The sequence below is a fragment of the Myotis yumanensis genome, unplaced genomic scaffold (genome assembly GCF_028538775.1).
Source record: "Myotis yumanensis isolate MYYU_CA2020_CCGP unplaced genomic scaffold, mMyoYum1.0.hap1 SCAF_11, whole genome shotgun sequence".
NCBI lineage: Eukaryota > Metazoa > Chordata > Mammalia > Chiroptera > Vespertilionidae > Myotis > Myotis yumanensis.
This window is the reverse complement of record NW_027223762.1, coordinates 72,085,989-72,107,272: the sequence shown is the minus strand read 5'-3', so window position 1 is coordinate 72,107,272 and position 21,284 is coordinate 72,085,989. Positions and strand designations below refer to the sequence as shown.

The following is a 21,284-nucleotide window of genomic DNA, read 5'->3' as shown; positions in this document are numbered from 1 at the left end:
TCCAGAGATTGGACCTACAGATCTACTGAGGGGGTGAGTGTTGGGCTGCTGGGATGGGTTGGTCAGTTGAGTGACACTCCCGCTGTGGGAGCGCACTGACCACCAGAGGGCAGCTCCTGTGTTGAGCATCTGCCCCCTGGTGGTCAGTGCATGTCATAGCAACTGGTCGTTGGATCATTTGGTTCTTCAGTCACTTAGGCTTTTATATATATAGATAGTCCCAACACTAGAACAGGACCTGGTACAATGCAGGCACTCAATACAGGAAATACTTATTGAATGAGTGAACTTACCACCATAGGTAAGTAGTGGACGCTCTGGGGGAGCAGCACCTAGCTCTCATAACCTTGACTCAACCTAGTCTAGATGGTGGAGGAAGACCAGCTGGAGGAAGTGACGTTTGCAAACCAGAAGTAAGCAGGAATTAGCCAGTTAAGTCACAGTAGCTATGGGTTTAAAACTCAAATATTTGGATAAAACATGGAAATGTTTTGAACCAAGTGACCAGTAATGAAAATGGCCCAGGGCCGAGAGGCCGGTTTGGCTCAGTGGATGGAGCGTTGGCCTGCAGACTGAAGGGTCCTGGGTTCGATTCCGGTCAAGGGCATGTACCTGGGTTTCCGGCACATCCCCAGTGGGAGATGTGCAGGAGGCAGCTGATCGATGTTTCTCTCTCATCGATGTTTCTAACTCTCTGTCTCTCTCCCTTCCTCTCTGTGGAAAATCAATAAAATATATTTAAAAAAGAAAATGGCCCAGGGAGGGTCAACGAGGGACCTGAAGCACAGTAGACGCCTTTACTGTTAGCAGGAAAGCACTCCGTGAGCAGCTTTCCCCTGTGCTGGATTCTTAAAAAAACAAAAACAAACTATAAATATAAGCCGTCTAATATATTCTTTTCATCCTTGCATGAGATTATATATATATATAGAGGGAGAGAAAGAGAGAGAGAGAGAGAGAGAGAGAGAGAGAAGAGGAAGGAGGAGAGAGAGAAACATCTAGATTGCCTCCCGCAGTGCAGTCTGGGAACTGAACCCACAACCTGGGTGTGCGCCCCGAAGGGAATTGAACCCGGAACCTTTGCTGTACAGGACGATGCTCCAACCAATTGAGCCACCGGCCAGGGCTGTGCTGGATTTGTTATCTTTGGATATTGACAGTCAAATAAACATTTGTGTGATCCAAATAGCTCCAACTGTCTGTCCAAAGGTTTCCCAACAAAATGATTGGTAAGTCCTTCCTCAGGGAGCCTAAGACCGAGGAAGAACTACCGGTGGAGCTGACGGGTCCGGGCATTCCTGACAGTCTCCGCATGTGCCTGGGTGGCGACCTGAGAGGGTGGCGCGGTATTAGGTGGGTCGCGTTGGAACCCAACATCCCCCGAGTCATGCTTCACTTTTCTCCTGGAAAATAACATGAAGCAGCGGCGCAGGTCCCAGGGGAGTGATCTCCTGTGTTTCTCTCCTTTCCTGCAAGAGCTGTCTCCGTTCCCGGGACTAGCGCGGGGTCAGAAGCCATCAACAACCATCTTCCCGAACCTTAGCTTCACGGAGCCCAGCCTCGGACTCCCCTTCACCCTCCCGGCCTCCGGTCGGCATTCCCAGGCCCTTTCCTCAGAAAGCGACAGGACTCCCTACACCGAGACCCCCGCTTGCGGCCGCTCGCCAGCCGGGCACTTGTCAGAGCTCAGGCGGGCCGGCGGAGCCCCGACCACAGCCCCCCGAGCACCGCGCCCCACCCCCCTCCCCGCGCCGCCAGCCCCGCCCCGCCCCGCCCCGGCCCGCGCCACTTGTTTACGCCCTGGTGCAGCCTAGCCCGACCCTAGGCCCGCCCCGAAGCGTCGCCCATTGGCGGGGGGAGCGCGAGGCCGGCGCCTATTGGCCGGCGGAGGCGGAGGTAGGCTGTGCAGGGCCCGGGACGGGCAACGGGCGATGGCGGCAGCAGCAGCAGCGGCGGCGGGGCGGCTGGGCTGGCTGCTAGCCGCGCTCTGTCTGGGTCACGCCGCGGGGGAGGTGGCGCAGGGTCCACGGGTGCTGGGCATTTGCCTGGAGCAGGCCGGGTCCGCGGGAGCGGCGTGGGCGCGCGGAGGGGAGGTGCCGGCCGTGCCTGAGGCCACCTTCCGCTTGCGCCTCTTTGGCTCGGGCTTCGGGAACAGCTCCTGGTCCTGGGCGGCCCCCGAAGGTGCGGGCTGCCCCGAGGGCGGACCGGCCGCGGCGCCCGGGGAGGCGGCGGCGGCGGTCCCGACAGGCGAGTGGCGCGCGCTGCTACGCCTGCGCGCCGAGGCCGAGCACCCACACTCGGCGCTGCTGGCGGTGCGCGGGGAGCCTGGGGGCGCGGCAACTGGGGAGGCAGCAGCGGCGGCGGCGGCCCCCGCGGGCGAGTGGCGTGCTCTGCTGCGCCTGCGCGCAGAGGCCGTGCGCGCGGAGCCCAGCGTCGCGGCCGCGTTCCAGGAGGCGGTGCCGCCCTGGGCGCTTGGCCTGGGGGCTGCGGGGCTGCTGGCGCTGGCAGCGCTGGCACGGGGCCTGCAGCTGAGCGCGCTGGTGTTGGCACCAGCTGAGGTGCAGGTGCTGCGCGAGAATGGGTCGGAGGCGGAGCGCGCGGCGGCGCGGGGTCTGGAGTCGGCGCGGCGCTGGGCCAGCTACGCCCTGAGCGCGCTGCTGCTGCTAGCCTGTCTGGCACAGGCGGCGCTGGCGGTGCTGCTGTATCGCGCGGCCGGCCAGCGCGCTGTGCCCGCCGTGCTGGGCAGTGCAGGGCTCGCGTTCCTGGTGGCTGAGGTGCTGCCGGCCGCCGTGAGCGGACGCTGGACGCTGGCGCTGGCCCCGCGCGCTCTGGCGCTCAGCCGCCTGGCCGTGTTGCTCACCCTGCCCGTGGCCTTGCCGGTGGGTCAGCTGCTGGAGCTGGCGGCGCGACCCGGGCGGCTGCGCGAGCGCGTGCTGGAGCTGGCACGAGGTGGCGGCGATCCCTACAGCGACCTCAGCAAGGGCGTGCTGCGCTACCGGACGGTGGAGGAGGTGCTCACTCCGCTGGAGGACTGCTTCATGCTGGACGCCAGCACCGTGCTGGACTTCGGCGTCCTGGCCAGCATCATGCAGAGTGGCCACACGCGCATCCCTGTGTACGAGGAGGAGCGCTCCAATATCGTGGACATGCTCTACCTCAAGGACTTGGCCTTCGTGGACCCCGAGGACTGCACGCCGCTCAGCACCATCACCCGCTTCTACAACCACCCGCTCCACTTTGTCTTCAACGACACCAAGCTGGACGCCGTGTTGGAGGAGTTCAAGCGAGGTAAGGTCTGGGAGTCGCGGAGGGGACCTGAAGGCCTTCGGTCTTCCCTAGAAAGGGGTGAGGGGTCCCAGCCCTGTAGAGGGCAGTGGGACCTCTAAGTGCTCTTTTAAAGAAGATGATGGCCTTGCAGCTCTGAAATACACTTAAAGACCATCGTTCAGAGGGTGGCGGCGCTATAGAGAGCAAACGGTCCCTTTTCCTGGGAGGCCCCCAATTCTGGGAGGTACGTCTACCAGATGCCAACCCCCAGCTCTTCACCTCTCCAGGTCATTTTTATGGGTTTTGGGTTTGTAGCACAACCGAACTCTCGGATAGAAACTAAAAAATGTAGAAAAAACGTGTCTCTAGATACCTATTATTTGCCTTCATGTACAGGCACACCTCAGAGATATTGTGGGCTTGGTTCCAGACCACCGAAATAAAGCCAGTCTTAATGTTTTTGCTGGTGGAGGGTCGTGCCTTCCATTTGCCAAAACACCTGTGAAGAGCAATGAGCCTGTAATGCAGTGGTTCTCAACCTTGAGGATGAGGCCCAGAAATCAGGATTTTAAAAAGATTCCCAGGTAATTCTAATGTGCAGCCAAGGTTGAGAACCACTGCTGTAAGGTGAAATTAGCCCTACCAGTGATGTTTCCAGGTGGTGGTGTTCAGGCTCCTGAGGGGCTGCTGCCTTCCTGATTACAGAAAAGGAGTGATTGACAAATCTCTTTCCGCAGGTGTGGATGGAATGTCCACTTTGATTTTGCCAGAAACCACTTCATGGATACTGACTTAGTCTCCCCGTCAGCTGTCTTTAGAAAACTCCCATAAGGTCTTTCAGGTTCTCCTGTAACTACACATTTTACTCTCTTTCACCTTGATGTATCTGAGCAGCTCTTAGGTTGCAGGTAAAAGCCAAAACCTACCCTCCAGGTGTGAAGGTGTGGGCTGCCCTGTAGTCCTTTCCAGGGCCAACGCGGATGTGCTCCTTAGAGCGTGGCTGCTCCTCGCTGCCAGCCAAGCTTCTCAGACCTGAACTGCAGGATGGGCATAGGGGACGCCCCAGAATTCTGAAAGGCTGTGTAATGTGAGGCTGGGAAGTGAGTAAAGCCCCCTGATCTTCGTGGCAGCTGTGAGGTGCTGGGAGCCCCTGACGGTGAAGGCAGGGGGACAGGGAGCAGGGCTGCAGGGCTGTGTGGAACTGACCCTGTTGCTCCTGCGTTAGCACTGCCGTCTGCCAGACGGTACTGGGCGCTCCTGCGCGTCCTTGCCTTTCATCCTTGCGGGCAGCCTGGGTGTTGCCTAGTTTGGCAGTTACTGTTACCGCTGTGCCTCCTGGTGGACTGGAGGCTCGATGGAAAGCTCCGACTGCTCTGCTAGAGAATCTCATGGCTCCCAGCTGCCTTCCGAGAAAGTGGTCATTCAGCCCCTCTCAGGAGTGGGGAGCCCCACAGGTAGGGGCCAGACAGAACCTCCTGGTGGTAAGTACTCCATCTGGGCCAGTGTAGTCTATTCGGTGGCCCTGGAGTCAGTTCAGAGGGTTTATTCCATCCTGCCCCTGCTGCCTCCCAGCTTGAGACGGTGGGGAGGCTGGATTTGACACTAGGGTGGTGCTTGTGAGCAGAGCATCTCACCATGACTGGTGTGGAGACCAGTGGGGGACGGGGGTCGGGGAGGGGAAGGGCAAGGGCACAGAGGAGAGAGGATGGCGGGCTGAATGGGGCCTGGGGACCCAAGAGGGCATTTGGGGGTAGAATTGGGAAAGTTTTGTGGTTGTCAGGGGCTTTCCAGCAAGAGGGAGGAGCTGGGGATGAGACCTGGATTGCAGGGAGGTGAGGGGCTGGGTGAGGAGTTTGTTCTGGACTTGGGAATTTGTGCAAGTCCTAGGGGGCAGGTGACGTGAAATTGGAAGGACCTGAGTGGAGGTGAAGGTCTGATTCTGGATGTAGAAGTGGTCCCTCAACCACAGGAGGGCGGAGCAGAGAGCCTAACCCTGAGGGGCACAAGCATGTCGGGGAGGGCAGCAGAGAGGCTGTTGAGGAGAGCCAGCAGGTTGGAACATCTGGAAGCCAGGGAAAGAGACCACTCACCAAGGGAAGGCGAGTGATGAGGAGAGGATCCAGCGAGCCATGGTGTGGGGTAGCAGGTGGAGTGAGTAGGGCATGAGAGGTAAGGCAGGTTGTGAAGAGCCTCTGGGAGGTGTGGCTGGAGAGCAGTGGCTGGAGGGAATGGCCGGGATTAAGATGGGCGAGTCGGTGGGTTTAGGTTTAGATGTTGGGAAGGAGCCAGGAGAGAGGGATGGCCACTGTGCCGGCCACTCCTGTGCTGGGTGGTGGCCCCAGAGCAGCTGTGGAGAGCCACTCGGGTTTCATGCAGCCTGATGCTGACCCTGTAGCTGCCTGCTGACAACTGCTGCTACTCCTGGAGGTGATGGAGGCTGAGTGGGGAGCACTTCCCTCCCCTGCCTTCCTCCTGTGGTGAGTGAGGGCCATTCTCAGGGCAGAACGACCACATCGTTTCTGTGAAATCCTGGAGCTTTCTCTGCTTCTGTGCCAGGCAGTTCTTTGGTGGATGTCTTTACTTTTCCTCATTAGAATCCTTTCTGGCATAACCCCTGTGAACACAGCGTATTGCAGCCTTGGTGGTGCCTGAGGTGTTAGAGTTTGGTCCCCGTCCCGCCTCTGTCAGGCGTGTGAGGTGGCGGTGCCTCTGCATGCCCTCAAGCTGGAGTCTTTGGCATCTTGGCAGCTACCATTCCGGCCCCTGTTCCTGTCCTGCTTCCAGAGCCGTCTCTCTGGGACTTTATCGTCTCGGAGAGTCACCTTCCCCAGTGAGGAGACTTCAGTCGGCACCGATTATTTTGTGCAAAGATCACCAGGAAGAGTGAGTGCTCTTGGGCTGTATTTCCTTTAAGCCATCAGTCCTGCTTCCGTGTCCACCCCACTGAGACGATGCAGGGGCATTCAGCCAGAGGAGGGGTCAGGATGGGTGCGTTTGTTAGTTTCTGCTTTAAAGGGTCCGAGTTCGAGTTCACTGTCAGAAGCCACAGCTCTGAAGAGTCAGACCTGCCATGGGGAATGTTAATAATGTCCCTTCTCGCAGGACAGATTCACATAGTGACTTTAAAAGCAAAAGAGGGAAGGCAGAGAAGTCTAAACTCCAAATGCGTTTTTAAGAATTTCCTAGACGCTAGGCGTTCCAGAAGAGTCCTCGAGCATTCACATAACTTAGGAGCACGCTTGTGGCTGCTGACTAAACAACTAACTAAGATTGGACAGTGGAGCTTTCCCAGGGCTTTCTGGACCCTGCTGTGAGATGCACCATCTGCCTCTTGCTGTGGCTCTGGCCCGGTGCCAGGGCCGATGCCAGGTTTGCAGCCAGCTAGCAGGGCCCATATTTGCAGGGCATTTTATCCTCTCTGATGAAAAATAAACCCAATCCCTCCAGCTGCCCTTTCTCTGTGTCCTCCTACTGCTTCCTCACGGTGGCCTTCTGGTGGACCCCTTCAGAGTTGTCTTGAGAGGAAGTCACCTGGCCACTGTTTGAGGGGGTCTTCCATGTGGCAGGTCACTGAGAAACTTGTGCTTGTTTCATAGACGTTTGAAGGCAGAGGAGAAGTCAGTCCATCCTGCAGGTAGCCAGCCAAAGCCAATGGCTCCCGGGAGAAGGGAGCCGAGGCGGGTCTTCTGCGATCTCAGAGGCCCCCAGAGCCTGGGATCTGGTTTCAGAACCCGAGAAGGCTGCTACCAGAGTGGTGTGCCCTGATCTGGCCTGACATTGATGTCATGTGGCAGGGTCCCCTGGCCCTTCGAGAAATGGCGCCTGCCTTTGGTGTGAGGCATTCCCACCACAAATCCCAAGGGGCGGAAAGCGGCTGTCCCCTTCAGTGCCGTCTCATCAGGAACAAGCAGATTCTTCTCCGGGGCCCCCTGGCTTTTCCTCTGGGGGCGAGGCAATGTAATATGGTCATTTCCACCTTTAATTATTGAGCATATGAGATGCTTTCTTTTCTTTAGAAGGGCCCGTGGGAGTCACCGAGGGGAGGGCTTTCTCAGACTCAGTGAGAGCCAGAAGGGCGTGGTGGTGAAGAGAATGGACGCGGGAGCCAGCTGCTTGCGTTCGAATCCTGGTTTTGCTCTTGGATGGGTCATTGGACCTCCCTCGGCCTCATTTTCTCTGTGAACTATAAGTGGGGATAACAGTACTGTATGCCGCAGAGAGGTGTCGGAGGACTTGGTAAGTTAGCGAGTAAAGCCCTTGGTGTCCAGCACAGGGTGAGCATTAAATCCTGCTGCTTAACCCTCTGCAGTCAGGCTGTGCTCACAATTGATGGCATCTGAGGTTTGATGAGCAAGTGTTATCTTTTTATTCTTTTACAGCCTCATTCCTTTCTTGATCATCCTGCTAGTGGTTTTCTACTAATATTACAGTAACTAGAGGCCCGGTTCATGAAATTCGTTCACGGGTAAGGTCCCTAGGCCTGGCCGGCGATCAGGGCCTTCTGGCTGCTGGCCAGGGCCTTCCTTCATTTTGCGCCACCCCCTGGTGGTCAGCACACGTCATAGCGAGCGATCAAACTGGTCTCCCAGTCAAACTCCGGAGAGGACACTTTGCATATTAGCCTTTTATATAGATAGATAGATAGATAGCTTTTGCTTGAGTCTTCACATTTGCATTCCATCCAGCTTTGGGGCAGAGGTCCAGACCCAGGAGGGTGGGGGGGAGGGGGGGGAGGGGCATGGATGCTGCAGGAATGGGGCATGCATGCCTAATAGAGATCCACAGAGTATGTTTCTAAACTCATCACATAGAATTGTGATTAAACCCGAGGTATAGAAAGGATGATTCACACAAAGAAGGGAACTTGACTTCTTGCTTTACCAAAAGATTCTTGAAGCAAGTACCCTCTGTACATGCAAGCCCAGGCCAGCTTTCCCCCCAGGCCAGCCGTTTTCACTAATAACAGAGAAGGGTGTGGTGGAGATCAGTATGCTCTCGGGCCCAGAACCTGCACAGCCCAGTTGCCACCACTCGTGTGTGGCTCCTGAACTCTGGAGAGGTAACTAGTCTGAACTGAGATGTGCTGTAAATGCAGACAGACACACAGCAGACTTCAAAGACTCGCACAAAACAGTAAAACATCTATTAATGTCTATTGATTGCATGTCAAAGTGGCATTTTAGCTATATTGGCTTAAAACAATAGCGTATCAGTTTATTTCACCTGGGTCTTTTTTTTTTAATGTAGCTACTCAAAAATTTGAAATTACATGTGTGGCTTGCATTGTTTTCTCTTGTGCATGTACAGTTTTATAGATGAAGAGCACTTAGCTAAGGCTGAGTGAGCTCCTGGCGTTTTCCCAACACGCCCGACACTCAGAAAGTGTGGGATTTTTTTCAAGTTTACATTTCCTTATTAAACAAATAGGCAGGTAACTGAGAAAGACAGAAGAGGAAGGGGAAGTTCCCACACAGATCCCCTGGATAACCTTCACAGACCTTGGCTTCTGGAAAGAAAGGACAGCTTTCAGAACCGGGAAATCGCCCGAGGAGGGTCAGACTGGAGGGCCTCTCTCGAGTCCACTTAGCCGTCCTGGGGAGCCTCCATTTCTGGAGTTGGTGCCTTGTGTCTGCAGTTTATCTGATGCATTCATGGCTAAGCCACATTGACAGCGTGAGCTACACAGACCTGCGGCTGACTCTAGCTTGGGGGGCCTTGTGCTGGGGAGTGCAGTGTCTGGGGTTCGGGTTCCTCCCACGTGAGGTGAGGCCAGTCCTCATGAGCATGTTGAGAATCTTCAGTAAGAACCCAGCTCTAGCTGGTTTGGCTCAGTGGATAGACCATTGGCCTGTGGACTAAAGGGTCCTGAGTTTGATTCCTGTCAAGGACACATGCTGGGGTTGTATGCTGGGGTCTTTCTCAGCATCTGCTAGGGTTCAAGAAATCTGGAAAGGGGGCTGTGCATAAATTAATAAAGAGATTAGGGAAGAAATATGAATTTGGAAGGCATTTTGGGGGAGCCAGAGGAGGCTTAGTTCTAGTAACTAAGTTCCCCAAATCTCCGGACCCAGGGCCTTTTATTTCCACATTTTGCCCTATAGCAAAGCAGATAAACATATCAAAGGTAAGGTTTGGTAAACAGTAAAAGATGATCAGGTTGGGGGAACTGCCTACAGCTGTTCAGCAATAGGTAATAACATGCAGATTTTCAGCCCTGCTGAAGTCCTAAGGTTCATCTACCTTGTGATGAACTTGCATTTATGACCTGCTGGAATTAGCCTCTAGCAGTTGTAGGCTCGATCCCCAGTAGGGGGCATGCAGGAGGCAGCCAATAGATGATTCTCTCTCATCATTGATGTTTCTATCTCTCTCTCCGCACCTTCCTCTCTGAAATCAATAAAAATATATATTAAAAAAAAAAAAAGAACCCAGAAAAGGCACACCCAGTGCTTGGTGGGTCTTAGAGACACAGACATCAGCATCTGTCCTGAGGGCTTGTGCAGGGTGGAGCCCTGTCACAGGCACGTCCCCTCCTCCAGGGAAGTCCCACCTGGCCATCGTGCAGAAGGTGAACAACGAGGGGGAAGGTGACCCCTTCTACGAGGTCCTGGGCCTGGTCACCCTGGAGGACGTCATTGAGGAGATCATCAAGTCCGAGATCCTGGACGAGTCCGAGGACTACCGTGAGTCTCGCCTCCTGGCAGCTTTTCGGCTCAGCCTGGCCTTGGGGCTCCCTGAGGTGTGTGCTTCAATTCCAGAGCATGCAGAGCTGTTCCCTCTGTTCTTCCCCTGCGGAGCAGTGTTGCCCCTCACAGGAGAGCCCCCTTTTGGGGGGGCAGAGCCATGGCGGCCCGTCCACCCATGGCCTTGCAGTTCCAGCGCTTGCTGGAGTGCCGCTTGTTTCTTCCATCTGAGGGGCCTCTGTCCTGATGGGCGTTTCTTTTTTTTTTTTAATAATTAAATCTTTATTGTTCAGATTATTACATTTGATCCTCTTTTTCCCCCCATAACTCCCCTCCTCCCAGTTCCCACCCCACGCTCCGCCCTCACTCCCCACCCACTGTCCTCATCCATAGGTGCATGATTTTTGTCCAGTCTCTTCCCGCATCTCCCACACCCCTTCCCCCCAAGCATAGTCAGTCCATTCCCTTTCTATGTCCCTGATTCATTATAATCACCAGTTCATTCTGTTCATCAGATTATTTATTCACTTGATTCTTAGATTCACTTGTTGATAGATGCGTATTTGTTGTTCATAATTTGCATCTTTACCTTTTTCTTCTTCCTCTTCTTAAAGGATACCTTTCAGCATTTCATATAATACTGTTTTGGTGGTGATGAACTCCTTTAGCTTTTTCTTATCTGTGAAGCTCTTTATCTGACCTTCAATTCTGAATGATAGCTTTGCTGGATAAAGTAGTCTTGGTTGTAGGTTCTTGGTATTCATCACTTTGAATATTTCTTGCCATTCCCTTCTGGCCTGCATAGTTTCTGTTGAGAAATCAGTTGACAGTCTTATGGGTATTCCCTTGTAGGTAACTGAGTTTCTTTCTCTTGCTGCTTTTAAGATTCTCTCTTTGTCTTTTGCTCTTGGCATTTTAATTATGATGTGTCTTGGTGTGGTCCTCTTTGGATTCCTTTTGTTTGGGGTTCTCTGCGCTTCCTGGACCTGTAAGTCTATTTCTTTCACCAGGTGGGGGAAGTTTTCTGTCATTATTTCTTCAAATAGGTTTTCAATCTCTTGCTCTCTCTCATCTTCTGGCACCCCTATTATTCTGATGTTGGTACGCTTGGAGCTGTCCCAGAGTCTCCTTACACTATCTTCACACTTTCGGATTCTTTTTTCATTTTGCTTTTCTGGTTGGGTGTTTTTTGCTTCCTCACATTTCAAATCTTTGACTTGATTCTTGCGCTCCTCTGGTCTGCTGTTGGGAGTCTGTATAATATTCTTTATTTCAGTCAGTGTATGCTTACTTTCTAGTTGGTCCTTTATCACACCATCGAGGGTCTCATTAGATTTCCTGTACATCTCATCAAGTTTATCGACAGCCTCTAGAAGCCTCTTGAGAGACCTCAAAAGTGTGGTTTTGAATTCTATATCCAGTAGCCTGCTTTCCTCCGGTTCTGTCCTTTGTGGCCTGTTTCTTTGTCTTGGCATTTTTTTATGCTTTGCTGTGTCGATAGAGTGGCTTTCCGTGTTAAGTGTCCCAATTACCTGAGGTAGACACTCTTGGTGCACCCCCTTGTGGTCTCTGTGATCAGTCTTGTAGTCAAGCCTTGATTGTTGTAGGTAATTACTACTTGACCTCCAGGCTGACTGGCTGTGAGAATCAGCTGTGTTTGCAGTGGGAGAACTTCTGTCCTCTAGGGAGGTGCTAATCTAGCCTTTGCCTGAGGCTATCCGGCAAATGCCTCTGTGCAGGGCTTGGGTGGGGCGGGTCCCACGGGATCAACAGGGCGGAGGAGGGAGCAGTTATGGTTGCTCTCAGTCCGTCCCCACGGGCTCTGCCCCTCTGTCCCAGCAACCGCTGCAAATCTCGGAAGGACCAAAGCCAGACAGTCCCGTTTCTCCCATTTGAGTCTGGGTCCCTAGAGACTCGCCCAGATCTGGAGCTCTGAGTCTGAGGCTCCCTCCGGATTGAAACAGACAACCGCGCCCTCAGCCACCAGCCCGCGCTGCGTGCACTCCGCACCTTAGTATTTTACTTCAGCACTGCGCCTCCTCTGATTCTCGGTTCCTCCTAGTTGTAGAACTTCCACTCAGCCAGCCTTCCTGTGGTTCTGGATGATGTCCGTTCCATCTTTTAGTTGTATTTTTGAAGTGGTTGTTCGAGGCAGCAAACTCCCACGTTAACCTATGCCGCCATCTTGGTTTCTCCCTCGATGGGCGTTTCCAAGCCTCTCTCCTCCTCCCTCCTTTTGCTTCTCGTGTGGTTTGTACAGTGTTTCCTCAAACCTGTCCTTTACTAAGAACCTGTCCTTTACTAAGAGGGTCTTCCCAGAACGTGTCCCTGGGGCCCGTGGTTGTGTCTTAGGAGCATCTGCCTCTTAGGATGGTGCCAGGTCTGCAGGATGGACATAGGGCTCTTGCTCAGTGGCTGGGCCTCCCATGGCACTTGGGACACAGGCCACTCGCCTGTGTGCTGTCAGGAGAACTGCTTTGCCTGTGATGCGTCCCATCCTGCAGCATCTTCAGTTTCATTCCTTGGGCTGCTCCAGGCTCAGAGCTACTAGTGAGCTGCCGCCGGCTAGCACCAGCGGTCCGCCAATGCCTGCTTTCCGGCGAGTGGTCTTCTAATGACCATACGTGCCTGTCACTTTGCTTCTGTCTGTCTTGTCAGCAGTACCTTCTCCCACCTCCAAGGAGAGGTACTTTCTCAGGGTGTGGCTGCATGTAGGCCTCTAGCTGCCTGTCCTTGAGCACCAGGATTACTGTGTGGTGGGAATGACAACCGGGCACCATCCAAGGGTGTGTCCTGGGGGCTCCGAGGTGTCTCCCAGGAGCCCCCTGGCTTGTGGAGGGGTGCAGGCAACATGCCCCTTGGTTTAGTCACGTTGGCGGGAGGGCTGCGGGTGCCTAAGCTGCCTTCTGCTCGCCGTCCCAGGAGGCACCACGGTGAGGAAGAAGCCTGCTGCTCTCAGTGTCCCTCTCAGGCGGAAAGAGGAATTCTCCTTGTTCAAGGTGTCTGACGATGAGTATAAAGTGAAAATCTCGCCTCAGCTGCTCTTGGCCACCCAGCGCTTCCTTTCCCGAGGTGAGGATGAAGGGTGGTTCTTGTCCCCACTCTCGCTTACCAGTCCAGGGGGTCAGGAGACCCCGGGGCAGCCCCTGCCTCCCCATCCCAGTAAGCAGGAGAGTGTCCGGGAGCACCTCTGCTCCTCCTGGCTGTCCTGGCCACAGAGGCACCCTGCTGGACACTCTCAGGTCACCCATGGGGACTGCTCTGCTCCACCCAACATCCAAAAGCAGGGCCAGGCTGCTGCCACCTGTGCGAGCCTCCGCCAGGAAGCCTTGCCGGTGGTGTGTGTGGCTGCCAAGTCCTCTTGTGCTGGGGAGGGGACTCGTCTCGAGGGCCAGCCAGGAGATTCCAGGTGGGCAGCAGGCGTCGGTGTGGTTACGCTGGCCGCTCAGGGCCCCGTGGACACTCTCTTCTCTCTGCCGTGGGCAGAGGTGGATGTGTTCAGCCCATTGCGAATCTCCGAGAAGGTCCTGTTGCACCTGCTGAGGCACCCCAGCGTCAACCAGGAGGTGAGGTTTGACCAGAGCAACCGCCTGGCTGCACACCATTACCTGTACCAGCGCAGCCAGCCGGTGGATTACTTCATCCTCATCCTGCAGGTAACAGGAGCCCGGGCCAGGCCCCCACCTGGTCAGAAAGCAGGGAAGGGTCTGAGAGAGGGAGGCACATCTAGGTACACCCCTGCGTAATCAGAGTGGGTGCTTTCTGCTGTGCTTCCTTCCGGCAGGAAACGTAATGCGCGCATCTGTTTCTCTCCGCCTCCCAGGGCAGGGTTGAGGTGGAGATCGGGAAGGAGGGCTTGAAGTTCGAGAACGGGGCGTTCACCTACTACGGCTTGTCTGCCCTGACAGCCCCGTCCTCGGGTGAGCTGCAGCCCCACCCCCTCTGCTGTGGCTGGGTCCCTGGGACCAGGATTCTGCCCTTTTCTCCCCCCAGCGCTCGGCCTCCTACAGGGTGGTCTGCTTCAGGACCTGCTGGACTTTCTCCTCTCAGGCTCGTGCGGGAAGGGGCAGTGTTTTTTCAGGGCTCGTCTTGGCTGCTCCCTCCCATCCCTGTAACACCTTTCCCTGGAGGAAGCTTTCTGCCATAGTCCCTCCCGGTGTGACTGCGGGGTGGCTCTCAGAGGCTGTGCAGTTGTCCCCACCACGGTGGGCTGCCCAGCTCCCAGCAGGGCTTCCCATGACTGCTTGTTCCTCTCCCTAGTTCACCAGTCTCCGGTGTCCTCGCTCCAGTCCCTCTGCCATGACCCGCAGCCCGAGCCAGCTGACGGCACCCGCCTCTCCACGTATTGTCCTGACTACACCGTGAGGGCCCTCTCTGACCTGCAGTTCATCAAGGTTTGGACTGCTCATTGGTTCTGGCCTCTAACCAGCTTTGTGTTCCCAAAGGTTAGACCACCTGGTCACCAGTTTGTGTGAATTGAGAGTAAATTCCTAGGAAGTTGGTCTGGGATGTCCCAGAGCAAACCTTGAAATGGCTCTGCCTCCTCTGACTGCTGCTGATCTGGGCCGAGGCACCAGTTTCCTCCTGATCTTGAAGACACGGTGCTTGATTGCCCTTAGCCTGTGGTTCTTTCTTTCTCCTCATCCTGCCCAGTGTGACTCTCCCACCTGGTCCAGGTGCTTGTGGGCAGGAGGGGGTGGTATGAGCAGGCGCTTCACCTGCTCCATAATGCGTTCTGTCCTCCAGGTCACGCGGCTACAGTACCTCAATGCACTCCTGGCCAGCCGAGCCCAGAACCTGCCACCGTCCCCTGAGAACTTGGACCCCCAGGTCATCCCAGGCAGCCAGACCCGGCTCCTCGGTGACAGGACAGCCGCAGCGGCAGGTGAGCCCGGAGGCCACGTTCTGCACGTCGACCCAGGAGGCACTCGCCCTTCCGGGCCTTGCTGCTGGCGCACGCACGCACACACCGGCGCTCTCTGCCCTGCGTTCTTCTCTCTTCCTCCCCTCTCCCCCCAGCCTCTCTTCTTGCTGTTTTTAATAGCTCGGATGACCCTGAGTTCTGTAGACCAGCACGCACTTGAGTATATGAAGTCAGCATTTCCTCTTGAGAGCCTGTTAGGGTGGTTGACTTAGGGAGTAGTTGCTGAGTGGGAATAAGATCACGTTCAGATGTGATCATTTAGGATTAGGGTGAGGTCACCCAGAGAGTGAGGGTTTGGGTAGCTGTGGGCCTGGCTCCGAAGGTGGGTGGCTGGTGGGCACATCCAGCTAGAAAGGCCCCGAGGCCTGAGGTCAGGTGACGCTCGCATCCGCCCTGGGCTCCTCTGCGCAAGAAGCTTGGGTTGGGAGGCACAGCTTTGTGATGTGAGATGGCAGACCCCACCCTTCCCGTGTGAGGAGGGCGGGTGCAGAGGAGCCGGTGGAGAGGGGCTGTGGGAGGAGTGGCAGCATCTGGGAGCCTTGCCCTTGTTAGTCAAGAAGGTTCTTTACTCTGAGCTCCTCCTGGGTTGGGGTCAGAGACGCTCCAGGGCGTGGCCTCCCTGGAGAAGCATCCGGCTTCCCAAGGCTGCGGGCGGAAATGCCGGCCTCGCCCCGCAGTGGGGACCCTGAGCTCCGCACTTCACTGGTCCTGACTCATCTGAGACCCCGTCCCTGAGGTTGGAGGCCCTGAGGTTGGAGGCGGGTAGTTACGCTCATTTTCCAGATGAAGATTCGGAGGCAGAGGCAGACTCAGGCGCTCTGGCTTGGAGCCTGTGGTGCCTCAGAGAACAGCTCTGCCTGCTCAGATCGTGCTATAATAGAAAGATACTTTCTGAGGGGTGAGGTGCAGGTGCAAGGAATAGCAAACCCACCCTGGGCCGGGCTGCTGGCTTGGCCAGTGCCCCCCCCCCCCCCCCCCCCCCCGCCCCGGGGTGTTGGGAATTGGGTGGGGTGCGATGCTTCAGTCCGGCATGTGGGCTGCCCGGGGCCCCTCCCAAATGAACGCTACGCCACCTCGGGGGTGGTGAGCTCCTGGGATGCCTTTGATTTTGTGACATCCCCTTGTTTACACTGTCCTACTAGACTTGGGCCTCAGAAGCCAAGTTGTTTTTTAGGGAGCCTTTGGTTTTGGTTTTCTCGTGTGGGAGCCTTTCCTGGCCCCACCTGCTACGCAGACTGTGTGTGTCGTGTTCAGAGTATAGACTTAAGTCTAAGAAGGATGGTTTTCTCTTCATTTCATCTTTTACTGGATTTCCAGAGGGTTTTTAAGTCCTTTTTTGGCTTTTGCTGCTCGGAGTCAGTCCCCTAAGGGAGTAATTTATGGTGAGCCTATGCGTCATGTCCCCTTTGTAACGGATACTGTCCTGCTCTGTAGTCATGTTGGGGGCCGTTTCCTCCTAAACGCGCTGACATTGCCCCCATGAGGCTCACCCACTGTCTTTCTGCTCCTGGACTTGGCTCTCTGGCGTCTTGCTGTGGCCTCTGCTACCCTGGAGGGCTGACTGTCACTGTCTCTCCAAGCATGGAGGTGTCACGTGCACTGCTTCAGGAGTGTAGGCAGAACCACGCCCAGAGAACACGCTTAGAAACATGATGAATTTTGACTACCTACATAGCAGGGTCGGTAAAGTGGACAAAGGGTTGGATCTGGCCCTTTGCCTGTTCTTGTAAATAAAGTTGTGTTTTGTTTTTTAAATATGTTTTTAGTGATTTTTGAGAGAGAGGGAGAGAGAGAAAAAGAGAAACATTGATTGGCTGCCTCCGCATGCCCCCGACATCCCAGGCATGTACCCTGACCAGGAATCGAACTGGCAACCTTTTGGTGCATGGGACGATGCTCAACTAACTGAGCCACACCGGCCAGGGCATATATAAAGTTTTATTGGGACCCACCTGTTTGTTCACAGATTGTATGTGGCAGCCTTTGAGCTACAATAGTGGAGTCAAATTGTCACAGAGGCCATGTGACCTGCAAAACCTGAAAGTACTGGCCTTTATATATATATATATATATATATATATATATATATATATTTTTTTTTTTTTTTTTTTTTTTTTAATTGATTTCAGAGAGGAAGGGAGAGGGACAGAGAGAGAGAAACATCAGTGATAAGAGAGAATCATTGATTGGCTGCCTCCTGCACGCCCCCTTCTGGGGATTGAGCCCGCAACCCAGGCATGTGCCCTTGACCGGAATCGAACCCAAGACCCTTCAGTCCGCAGGCTGACGCTCTATCCACCGAGCTGGACTGGTTAGGGCAGAACTAGCCTTTTACAGAAATAGTTTCCTGACCCCTGACCTGCCTTTCACATGTGGAGTGCCACCTCCACATTCAGCGCTCACAGAACTGGACTCGAAGGGAAAGTTCACTGAAGACTCGGTGTTCCCTGACCCTCCGTTCCAAGCAGCCGGAAGCAGAGCGCATGCCTCTGCCTGGGCTCCTGCCCAGCAAGTGCCCGTCTCCTCGGTGCTGCGGGCGGAGGCTCTGCGGGTTCGGTACAATAGCTGTCTCCTCTCTTTCTCTCTGCTCTCTCCAGCCTGCCCCGTAGACCTTTCCCTCTTTGGCACATTTGGAAACTGCAGTTGATAATTGACTGGATTAGTGAGCATTTTTTGTTTTAAGAAAACACCCAAGGTAAATATCTTCCCTTTCCTTTGGCTTTGCTTTCCTTTCCCAGCTCTGCTGGGAGGCGCTCTGAGACCGCTTCCCTGGCCTGGGGGGCATTTCTCCATGGGGTGCGCGGGCCCTTCCTGTCCCTTCTGCTGCTTTTCATTTCTCTGGAAGACAGGAGGACTCATGGAACCCCGCCCCGCCTTGGAAACTAAAGCTCCCTTCCAGGGCAGGCTCCCCCTGCCCAGCACACGGCCTCGGCCTCCTGTGGCCAGAACCCAGCCCCGCTTTCCTGCCTCAGGGATGACCGTGTCCTCTAAGTGGTGTCTGAGGCTGTCAGGCAGACCGTTTTCCTAGCTAGTCACTCCCGGGCCTGCCTCGACACCCCTGAGGGCCTCTGCCTGCCCTGCCCCTTCCTGTCCCCCAGAGGATCGTCACACTTTCCGTCCTGGTAGTAATTCTCCTTTCCCTCCCTCCTCTAGGGTCCAACCACGGTGGGCCCGGCCTCCCAGCGGAGGAGAGCCCTGGGCGGAACCCAGGAGTGTAACTGCTCGCCAGGCAGCCCCGGTCGGGGAGTCGGCAGCACGTGGGAACGCAGAGCTTAGCCGTCCTCACCCCTCGGCCACGTTTTAGAGGCCCTCTAGGCGCGGGGCCGGAGCCCCTGCAGGCCGCCTCCTTTAGAAATGGGGTCGGCGGCACAGCCCTCCAGGCCGCTTCCGAAGGGATGGAAGGAAGGACACCGTCGTCTCCCTGGCCGGGTCCCGCCTCCTCCGTGACGGCCACGCCATGATGTGAGTGCACAATCGCGGCCTTTCTGTGGCCGTGGCCTGTACTCGTTTTGCTTCTCTGCCAACCGGCTGCTGCTGGCAGCACTTTCTGAGCAACAAGAACACCAGTGTCGGCTGGGGGTGCAAACCCATGGCCTTGTCATGGCGAACTTGGCGGCTTCTTGACAGTGCCATGTCTCAGACGCCCCAGCCTGTCCTTTGTGCCAAGCCCGGAAGCACAGTTCCTCACAAGTCGGTGCCACTAGTCCTGCCCCTCCCGTGGAGGTGGCTGGCTGACCCGGCAGAGCCCTGAGCAAGTCGCTGGCCCCGCGACAGGACGGTGGGGCCTGCGCTTCCCGCCACTCGTCTGCCTGGGGGACGGAGAGCCCGGCCACGCAGTAGCTTCCTGCCAGCCGCCCTCACCCCCTCGGGCCACGTTCTGTGTTTTAACGAGAGGTCATGTGTGAGAGGTAGGGCTCTTCTGCTGCACCCCATCCTTTCTTCATGGTCAGATCCCAGGAAGAGGAACCAACTACTAGACCGATTTCACGCCTTCCTCCTGGGCTTCCGGCGGGCGGGCGGGTTGTGTGGCTGTGAGCGCGTGGAGAGCCGTGAGGGAGGGAGGGTTGAATAAGGGCCAGGTGGATCACCGCCACCTTTCTTTTAAAAAAACATGAGATTTCTGTCTCTGAAACATCTCAAGCTTTTGCCTGTTTCCTGTCCCTCACTATGGGTTCTAGAGAATTGGGAGCAACAAGATTCTCTCTTGGTTGTTTGTCTTTTCCTTCCTGTTTATTTACCGTCCACGGTTCTTCAGCTGCGCGGAAGCGGGCAGCACAGGGACCTAGGGCCTTAGAGCGGGAGGGAACGGAGGGTTTCTGGAACCTTTCTCACAGGAATCTGGGTCCTTATCTGGGATCAACAGGAATGAAGGTCAAACGGTGGCCTTGCTGAGAAGCTGTTCTCCAGGAATTCACCCCAAGAGCAGAGTCCCGGGTGGGAAACGGCAGGTCCTGAGGGAGCCTCGTTATTCTGTATCTTTATGCCAGCGGGGTGCCTGGGGATGAACTTGCTGATATCATTCTGTCTGTGGCAAGTTGCAGAACCTGCTGACGACATTGAGGACTTAACTGTACTTTACCGTCACCTCTCCAGAACAGTGGTTCCCCACCTGGGCTGCAGTTAGAATCACCCGGCAAATTAAAAATACCGAGGATGTAATGGGGCTGACATCAGGATTTTAGTTTGAAATAACTTTAGATTCACAGTAGAGGTCCATGTACCCTTCATCTGGCTTCCCCTAATGTTACCATCTTACATCACCTCAGTACCTTTATCAAAACTAAAAGTTAACACTGGTACAAAAATAACTAAATGACACTTTATAATGTGGATTTTATCAGTTTTTCTAATGTCCTTTCTCAGTTGCAGGATCCATTCCAGGGTACCAGTTTAGAGCTGTTACTTTTTTTCTACCTATTTGTTTTGAAATTACAGATTCATAGGAAGTTGCAAAGATAGAGGTACCCTTCACCCTGCTTTCCTCCATGGTTATATCTTAGTTATAATACAGTATCAAACCAGGAATGGACACTGGGCAGTGAGGATGGTTAGTCATATATCATCTCATGTGTAGCTTCGTGTGACCGCCGCTGCAGTCTGCACACAACTGTCCCATTACCATCAGCATCTCCCTCTAACTACCCTTTTAGAGCCACGCCCCCCCCCACCCCCCCCCCCACCCCGCCCCCAGCCGCCATCCCTAATCCCTGGCAACCCCTGAACTGTTTGTCATCTCCAATTTTGTTATTTCAAGAATGTATAAATGGGGTTGAAAAATCTGTAACCATTTGGGATTGGGCTTTCTCAGCATATACTCTGGATGTTCATCCAGGTGGTTGCGGGGGCCCACGGTTCGTCCCCTTGGGTGGTTGCGTGGTTTTCCGTGGTGTGCTCGTTCTAGTTAAGGACATGGGGGTGGTTTCCAGTTTTTGGCTATCCCGAATAAAGCTGCTATAACATTCATCACAGGTTTTTGTGTAAATGTTGGTTTCTTCCTCTGAGATAAATGTCCAGTAGTACAATCACTAGATTACATGGTCATTGCATGTTTTGTTTTTAAAAACTGACAAACTTCCAGAGTGGCTGCACCATTTTACATCTCCACCTGCAACGTGTGTGACCCAGTTTCTCCGAATCCTTGCCAGCGTGTCGTATTGTCACTTTTAGCTGTTCTGGTAGGTATGTTGTGACATCCCGTTGTGGTTTTTATTTGCATTGAGAGAATGGCTAATGTGTATCTTTTCATATGCTTATTCACTCCATGAAATATCTGTTCATGTCTTTTGCCCATTTTCTAATTGGGTTATTTTTTTTTACTGTTGAGTTTTGTTATGTTTTTTAAAATATATTTTCATTTATTTCAGAGAGGAAGGGAGAAGGAGAGAGAGAGAGAAACATCAGTGAAGAGAGAGAATCATTGATTGGCTGCCTCCTGTATGCCCTGACTGGAAATTGAACTGTGACCTCCTGATTAATGGGTTGATGCCAAACCACTGAACTACACTTGCCAGGCTGCTGTTGAGTTTTATGAGTTCTTAATGTATATTCTAAATACTAGCCCTTTTTTAAGGTTTTGGTTTACAAATAGCTTATTTTTTCATCCTCTAAACAGCATATTTTGCAGAGCAAACATTTTTAATTTTGATAAAGTCCCGTTCACAGATTTTTTTTCTCTTACTGATTATGCTTTTGATGACATGGCTAAGAATCTGCCTCCTGCTAAATACTGAAGAGTGTTTCCTATGTTTTCTAAACTTTATAGATTTGTTTTACATTTAAGTCTGTGATCCATTTTGAGTTAATTTTTTTAAAAATATATTTAATGAGTTTTTACAGAGAGGAAGGGAGAGGGATAGAGAGTTAGAAACATCGATAAGAGAGAAACATCAGTCAGCTGCCTCCTGCACACT

The 21,284-nt window shown here is 54.2% G+C and overlaps 1 protein-coding gene across 2 annotated transcripts; it reads left to right on the top strand.

The window, feature by feature from the left end:
• Positions 1 to 1,902: 1,902 nt before the first annotated feature.
• Positions 1,903 to 20,337, top strand: CNNM3 (cyclin and CBS domain divalent metal cation transport mediator 3). Of its 2 annotated transcripts, XM_070429914.1 has the most exons (9): positions 1,903 to 3,288; positions 9,807 to 9,950; positions 12,873 to 13,022; positions 13,437 to 13,606; positions 13,774 to 13,870; positions 14,211 to 14,344; positions 14,697 to 14,835; positions 17,472 to 17,569; positions 18,028 to 18,114. In XM_070429914.1, the coding sequence occupies exons 1-8, from the start codon at positions 1,932 to 1,934 to the stop codon at positions 17,519 to 17,521; spliced, it is 2,241 nt and encodes a 746-aa protein (XP_070286015.1). In that variant the 5' UTR covers positions 1,903 to 1,931; the 3' UTR covers positions 17,522 to 17,569; positions 18,028 to 18,114. The 2 variants fall into 2 exon arrangements, with proteins under 2 accessions (XP_070286015.1, XP_070286014.1); XM_070429913.1 differs by lacking the exon at positions 17,472 to 17,569 and having other exon boundaries at positions 18,028 to 20,337.
• The last annotated feature ends 947 nt before the right edge of the window (positions 20,338 to 21,284 follow it).

What these genes read in the sequence shown, in the direction of transcription:
- CNNM3 (XM_070429913.1), top strand. Translation starts at nt 1,932, where the DNA reads ATGGCGGCAGCAGCAGCAGCGGCGGCGGGGCGGCTGGGCTGGCTGCTA. An exon ending in GGACGAGTCCGAGGACTACC is followed by an intron (nt 9,951 to 12,872) that starts GTGAGTCTCGCC and finishes TCGCCGTCCCAG; the next exon opens with GAGGCACCACGGTGAGGAAG. An exon ending in CTGACCTGCAGTTCATCAAG is followed by an intron (nt 14,345 to 14,696) that starts GTTTGGACTGCT and finishes TCTGTCCTCCAG; the next exon opens with GTCACGCGGCTACAGTACCT.